Raw genomic sequence first — 7,271 nt, 5'->3', positions numbered from 1 at the left:
TAAAATAAATACAAACTTATTTGTGAAATAAAAATAAAACATAAGATAGATACAATATAACTATTAGTTATATTGTGGCTAGCTTAGGTTTTATTTTACAGGTAAGTATTTATTTAGTTTTAAATAGGAATAATTTAGGTAATAATTGTAATTTTTATTTGGAATTATTTTAATTATGTTAAAGTTAGTTGGTGTTAGGGTTAGGGTTAGGTTTAGGGGTTAATAACTTTAGTATAGTGGCGGAGAAATTGGGGGCAGCAGATTAGGGGTTAATAAGTATAGTTAGGTGGCGGCGATTTTGGGGGCAGCAGATTAGGGGTTAATAATATTTAACTAGTGTTTGCGATGTGGGAGTGTGGCGGTTTAGGGGTTAATATGTTTATTATAGTCGCGGCAATGTCCGGAGCGGCAGATTAGGGGTTAATAAATTTATTTTAGTGTTTGCGATGCGGGAGGACCTCAGTTTAGGGGTTAATAGGTAGTTTATGGGTGTTAGTGTACTTTGTAACACTTTAGTTATGAGTTTTATGCTACAGCCTTGTAACGTAAAACTCATAACTACTGACTTTCAGGAGAGGGTACAGATTTTGTAGTTATAGGCTTTACCGCTCACTTTTTGGCCGGACAGGCAAACTCGTAATACTGACACTATGGAAGTCTCATTGAAAAAGGACTTTTTGAAAAGTGCGGTAGTTACGTTGCGTGACGGCCAAAAAGTATGCGGTACACCTATAGCAGTGGTAGTGAAAAAGCAGCCTTATGAAGCTTTTTCACTCATAACGCACAACTCGTAATCTAGCTGTTAGTTTCTCCATTTAATAGATATGGGAAACTGAATGAATGAATAAACTATTAATGAACATAAAGTGAATGAACCAGATTCACAATTTCATGAATTATTTATCCACATTCTGTTCTAACTCTTAATTTAATTTATTATGTCTACAGCCATCATAGAAGAAATCCATCAAGTAGTTTTGTAGACAGGGGTTTGAAAGGGTTACATTTCAATTGGGTTATTAATGGAAAAGTCTTACAAATGGTTGCGGGAAAATGTGTAAGACTATCTAAGGATGTTCTTTCGGTATTCTAAAGACCCATATTAATAATCATGTTCATGCACTGGATTTAAGAGTAGGCAACCCTGTATTTATTTATTTTGGTGTTAAAGTCCAAAATTCAAAAGAGAAATAAAAAAAGAGAAAACAGTGACTTTATATAAGCACTTGTGACTCAAACTCTTTTATTAATTTGTAAATGTGAGACATCACTCATAAAAATAATGCACAGATATTTATTTCAACACGTCAGGTTATACATTATTGTGCACAACATTAAAACACATAGCGCTCTATATAGAGCTAAAGTAGGCCCCTTTAAGTCTAAAGCTGATACGTTATGGCATAAAGTCAAAGAGATATAGCAATGCCAAATGTTAAGCTCACTGCACATAGCAAAATATAATAGGTTCTAGCCATAGCTGGCATTATGCTGTAGGTGTCAATCGTTCCAAATGACAAAAATCTATAGACGTCTTCAGCTCGCGAGTGTAACTACTGAATGCAACGTCACTCTACACGAGTGGTAGATGGATTCCTCCACCAATCCAATTGGAGAAGCTAAATTATATTCAGCACACAACTCCGGGATGCTGGAGCAGCTAATTAGAAGTACTTACCTGAGTCTGAAAACAAGATATCTCAATAGTCAAATTCTGGGTACTTCATTCAGAGAGGAGATGGGTAAATCATAGACAGAGGAGCAGAGTATGTATGTGAAAGAAAGAGTCAATGCTAAAACAGCACAGATATGTGGCCAGTAATTAACATATCAAATATATAACAGAATCCAGATCTGCAGACCAGTTTAAAGACACAAACTTATCACCAGTCTCCCAGATCTGCAAACCAGTTTAAAGATACAAACTTATAACCAGTCTCCCAGATCTCCTCTCACCACCACCACCCACCCTGTTGTTTACCTTAATATATAAACACTTCCTAACAGCAATTAGGCACAGCTATCACTAATGATCCTGGATAGAGACACTACTCCATACTCACAGCCTTTTTACTGACACTTTACCTTATTTTGTTACACTTTTCCAATCCTCACTTGCTCACTCACCACACACTTTTATTTTGATTTTTTATTGTTCCCCCATGTCATCACTCACTCTCCATTTACCCTGACTTATATCAGACTTATTTCCTTTCTCCCTCACCTTCTGTGCCCATTCCATCTACTTCTACTTTAGATTGTAAGCTTGCGAGCCTCTCTATCTGTAGGCCGCTTTGTATTTAAAGTGAACTACTACTGATTGTGCTCAAGGGCAGGGCATTCTTCTCCTTTTGTATAACTCAATTATTGCACCTACAACTGTAATGTACTTGTTTGTTTGTGTATGTAATGCATCCCTGTAATGTTTTATTATTACTTGTATAGTACTGCGTAAAATGCTGGCGCTTTATGAATAAATGATAATAATAATAAAAAATAATAATCAGTATTAAGAAATGTAAACCAATGGCTAAATAAATATCTATTTAATAGCTCTATAAAATGATCAATAAAATAAAATTACAATATAAATACAATATATGAGTATAAATGGATGTCTCCCTTGTAACTAAAACAAGCTAATACTTTGCCCAAAGATAAAAAGTCCAATGAGAGTACTCAATCTCCCGAGGAGATATAATCATAAGGGTATAAGTATATCCTAATAATATTGTGTGGTATGGAAAATCAAACCCGTTTGGGGTGTGTGTTATGATACAGATCTGTACCTTAGACTCGTGTTGATTATTCCATCTCCACAGCATGTAATGCTGGATCTGTGTAGAGTGAAAAATACCTTCTGGTAGGGTTACGGTCTATTTATATTCTTTTTGCGACTCGCTCCGCATCTGCAGTGATCGCTCATTTCTGTAACAGTTTCCCCACGGGATCCATGTGTCTCCTTAGATGTCAGCTGAAGTCAAAGGTGAAGCGGCTTTGCCGAATGATATTCTAGCAATTCCCAATAATACATACAACTTATAGTTGTTTTGATAAGACTTAGGTACCATACAATTCAGTGCTCTGCTGACAGGCGAGTAGGAGAAATAGTACCGCAAAATCATTTTATGTCACTCCCCTCCACTCAGCATGTGAACTCCTCAGGGTGGGTGCAATAGAGATTAAGCGGTCACAGGAAACAGAGTGACAGTCACACACAGTGACAATATGTCCAGGTCAACGCGTTTTGCCCTTGTGCTTTATCAAGACTAATCGGATTCCAACATGAGTCTAAGGTACAGATCTGTATCATAACACACACTCCAAATAGGTTTGATTTTGCATACTATGCAATATAATTAGGATATACTCATACCCCTACAATTATATCTCCCTGGGAATTGTTTTATTATTTTAACTCATAACTGGTGCTGCTTGGTGAAGCTCGGCATGTTTATACTGGACTCCACCATCTTGGTACTTGTGTATTGTTGCATCCTGGGATAGAAGCAGTGCGTTTTCACAAATCAGTGATGTTGTCAGCTTTTTAACAGTTGTATCTTTACATTTTTTTCCATGTAAATGTACGGCTCCTGCTTTGCATAGCGCATGATATAGTCTGTCAAAAAGACAACAATGACACTAATCTGTGACTGCACACCACTTCTGTTATAGGGTGCAAGAATACATAAGCTCCAAAATGGTGGCAGCCAGTGTGAAAATGTGGAGATTCCCTAACTGGCTCCAGTAAAGAGAAGTTACAGCCACAAGAGGAACAACTATAATATGTTAAGTAGTAGCTATTCTATTGTACCTGTGCAGTAGTTTTATGTCCCTTTAACCTTTTTTTAACCCTTGTACGTCACTGGTCATTAAGGGATTTTCAGGTCTTAGTAGCGTGGGTCTCTATTATGACCTCCCTTCCAGAAATGTATATGTTTAAATAATGATCTTTTGTTTTTAAGGACGGAGCGCTGGATAACAAGTGGTATTTAGCGCTCAAGCTTAAACTTTGCTAGCAGTAAACGTTTTGCGTGTGTATTACAAGTTGAAAGTAAAACGTTTGCATGTGAGCAAAACCCGAAGCGCGCTAACAAAAGGACTTAAGATATCGCAATCGCTCTAACGTATTCTTCCCATAAAAGCACAGAAGAAAAAAACACCTAACACTTATTTCTCGCACGCTCACCCAACAGGAATTATTTATATATCACATTCCTATGTTCTTCCAATACAGATTTTTTTTTTTTTTATTGTAAATAAATATGATATATTTTTGTATACCTTTATGTATATATCTATTCCTATAGATATACTGATATACTTTTATATTTTACATTAACATATATATATATATATATATATATATATATATATATATATATACATACATATATATTTCATAATAAAATTTAAAAAAATTCTATGTGAAGAACATAGGAATGTAAAATATGCGTAACGCACATCGGGTCTCGCACTATAGGTCTAACGTTGTGTTGGGTTAGCGCACCTTTATAATTAGTCATCTTAAGGCAGACAATGTTAGAAAGCAGTAACTTTACAACTCTTTAATCTGCGCCTTAGAGCAGACTTTACATCTGAATTTTTTAAACTATAAATCATTGGGTTAAGCATTGGGACTGTAGCTGTGTTAAAAAGGGAAAACAGTTTGTTGAACTCCAAACTGCCTTCTGAGACTGGCCTCAAGTACTGAAAGATAAGTGTGCAATACAGAATAATGACAACTGTAAGGTGTGAGGAGCACGTGTAGAAGGCTTTCCGTCTTCCAGATTTAGAAGGAATCCTCAAGATACAGGCAATAATAAAAATGTACGGGATGAAGGTAAGAAGAGATGGGAAAACAGCAAGAAATATCGCAACAAGAAATACTGCAATATCAAAAATGAAAGTATCATTGCAAATAAGTTTTTGAAGAGGTACAAAATCACAAACAAAATGGTCAATCTCATTGGATAAATAACAGGTGAAATCTGATATGATAACAACATGAGGTATAACTTCTATAAAGCCCCAGGTCCAACAGAAAGTGGCCAGAAGACCACATACCCTACGGTTCATGAGCAGGTGGTAATGCAAAGGTTTACATATAGCCACGTAGCGATCATAACTCATGGCCGTTAGTATTAAAAGCTCATTACCTGTTAGGGAAGCAAAAAAGTAAAGCTGTGTCAGGCAGCCCATAAATGATATTGTCTTATTTTGGGTGATGAAGCTTGTGAGAACCTTATGTAGGGTAACTGTGGTGGAGAATATGTCAATAAGGGATAAGTTCACTAAGAAAAAGTACATTGGAGTGTGCAGTTGAGTGTCCATGAAAACGAGAAGAAGAATAGTTGTGTTACCTCCAAGAGTGGTCAGATAAATTAGCAGAACTAAAAGAAAGATCGGAGCTTGGAATTCTGGGACATTTGAAATCCCCTTAATAATGAAATAATTTACCATGGTTTGGTTTACAGAATTCATTGTCATGATAAAATGTTGATATCTGAAAAAAATAAAAAGTTTATAGTATTTAAAGTATATGATGTTGGTGTTTTAATTTTGTTGGTGTTAATTTTTTTTTTTTGTCTGGTCAACTGGCATTAATGGACTAAAGGTTTTGGCTACCCTTACTTGCTGTAAAAGGTCAGAATGCCCTTTACAATTAGTATTACAAAATGTGAAACATGTTAAACCAACACACATTCAATAAAAACAATACGATCATTTAATGCTGTAACATTTATATATACAATGCACAAATATAAAATAAATACTATATTTTAAATAAATAAATAATTCATAATTATATAAAAATACATTCTTTAAAACCATGAATAACATATTTAGATGTAAATTAAATTGTTTGTAAAACATTTTTAAATATTTTTGCTTGTCTGCTGAGGCAGACACAGATGAAAGCTACAATCACAAAGCAATTCCTTTAAAAACTTGTAGATTATAGTTGCTAAGTAGCAGATTCTGAGACACTAATTTCCTTCTAAAAATTCCTCTCTCTCTCTCTCTCTCTCTCTCTCTCTGTCTCTCTCTTTCTCTCTTTCTCTCTCTCTCTTTTTATCTCTCTCTTTTTTTCTCTCTCTCTTTTTCTCTCTCTCTTTTTTTCTCTCTCTCTTTTTTTCTCTCTCTCTTTTTTTCTCTCTCTCTTTTTTTTTCTCTCTCTCTTTTTTTTTCTCTCTCTCTTTTTTTTCTCTCTCTCTCTTTCTGGGGCCTATTTATGAAAAGCCTGTCGGACATGATCCAACATTGCGGATCATGTCCGACAGACCTCGCTGAATGCGGAGAGCAATACGCTTCCCGCATTCAGCATTACACCAGCAGCTCTTGTGAACTGCTGGTGCAACGCCGCCCCCTGCAGATTTGCGGCCGCTAGCAGGGGGGGTTAATCAACCTGATTGTATTCGATCGGGTTGAATTGCGGCGATCTCTGTCCGCCTCCTCAGAGCAGGCGGCCAGGTTATGGAGCAGCGGTCTTTAGAAGGCTCGCTAGAAACACGGGCCCTCAAGCCACATACGGAGCATGATAAATGGGCCCCTCTGTCTCTCCCTTTATCCCTCTTTCTTTCTTTCTTTCTTTCTTTCTTTCTTTCTCCCCCTCTCTCTTTATCTCTTTCTTTCTTCCTCTCTCCCTTTCTCTCTCTCTCTCGCTTTCTTCCTCTCTCCCTTTCTCTCTCTCTCTCTCTCTCTCTCTCTCTCGCTGTCTGTCTCTTGATTTATCTATCTCTCTTTCTTTCTTTCGTTCTTTCTTCTCTCTCTTTTTTCTCCTTCTGTCTCTTTCTTTCTTGCTCTCTCTCTGTATGTCTCTTTATTTATCTATCTTTCTTTCTTTCTTTCTTTCATTCTTTCTCTCTCTTTTTCTCTCTCTCTCTCTTTCTTTCTTCCTCTCTCCCTTTCTCTCTCTCTCTCTATCTCTCTCTCTCTCTTTCTTCCTCTCTCCCTTTCTCTCTCTCTCTCTCTTTCTTCCTCTCTCCCTTTCTCTCTCTCTCTCTCTTTCTTCCTCTCTCCCTTTCTCTCTCTCTCTCTCTCTCTTTCTTCCTCTCTCCCTTTCTCTCTCTCTCTCTCTCTCTCTCTCTCTTTCTTCCTCTCTCCCTTTCTCTCTCTCTCTCTGTCTCTCTCTCTCTCTCTCTCTCTCTCTCTCTCTTTCTTACTCTCTCTTTCTTCCTCTCTCCCTTTCTCTCTCTCTCTCTCTTTCTTTCTTCCTCTCTCCCTTTCTCTCTCTCTCTCTCTCTCTCTCTCTCTTTCTTTCTTTCTTC

General features: G+C 36.8%; 1 protein-coding gene across 1 annotated transcript; it reads right to left on the bottom strand.

Annotated features, from left to right (window-relative positions):
* Positions 1-4,542: 4,542 nt before the first annotated feature.
* On the bottom strand, positions 4,543-5,484 carry LOC128636642 (olfactory receptor 6C3-like). Its single transcript, XM_053689635.1, has one exon. It carries the CDS (start codon positions 5,482-5,484, stop codon positions 4,543-4,545), a length of 942 nt encoding a protein of 313 aa, XP_053545610.1.
* Between the last annotated feature and the right edge of the window lie 1,787 nt (positions 5,485-7,271).

The sequence above is a fragment of the Bombina bombina genome, chromosome 7 (genome assembly GCF_027579735.1).
Source record: "Bombina bombina isolate aBomBom1 chromosome 7, aBomBom1.pri, whole genome shotgun sequence".
Taxonomy (NCBI): domain Eukaryota; kingdom Metazoa; phylum Chordata; class Amphibia; order Anura; family Bombinatoridae; genus Bombina; species Bombina bombina.
The sequence above is the reverse complement of the archived record's forward strand: the minus strand, read 5'-3'. Positions and strand labels throughout refer to the sequence as shown.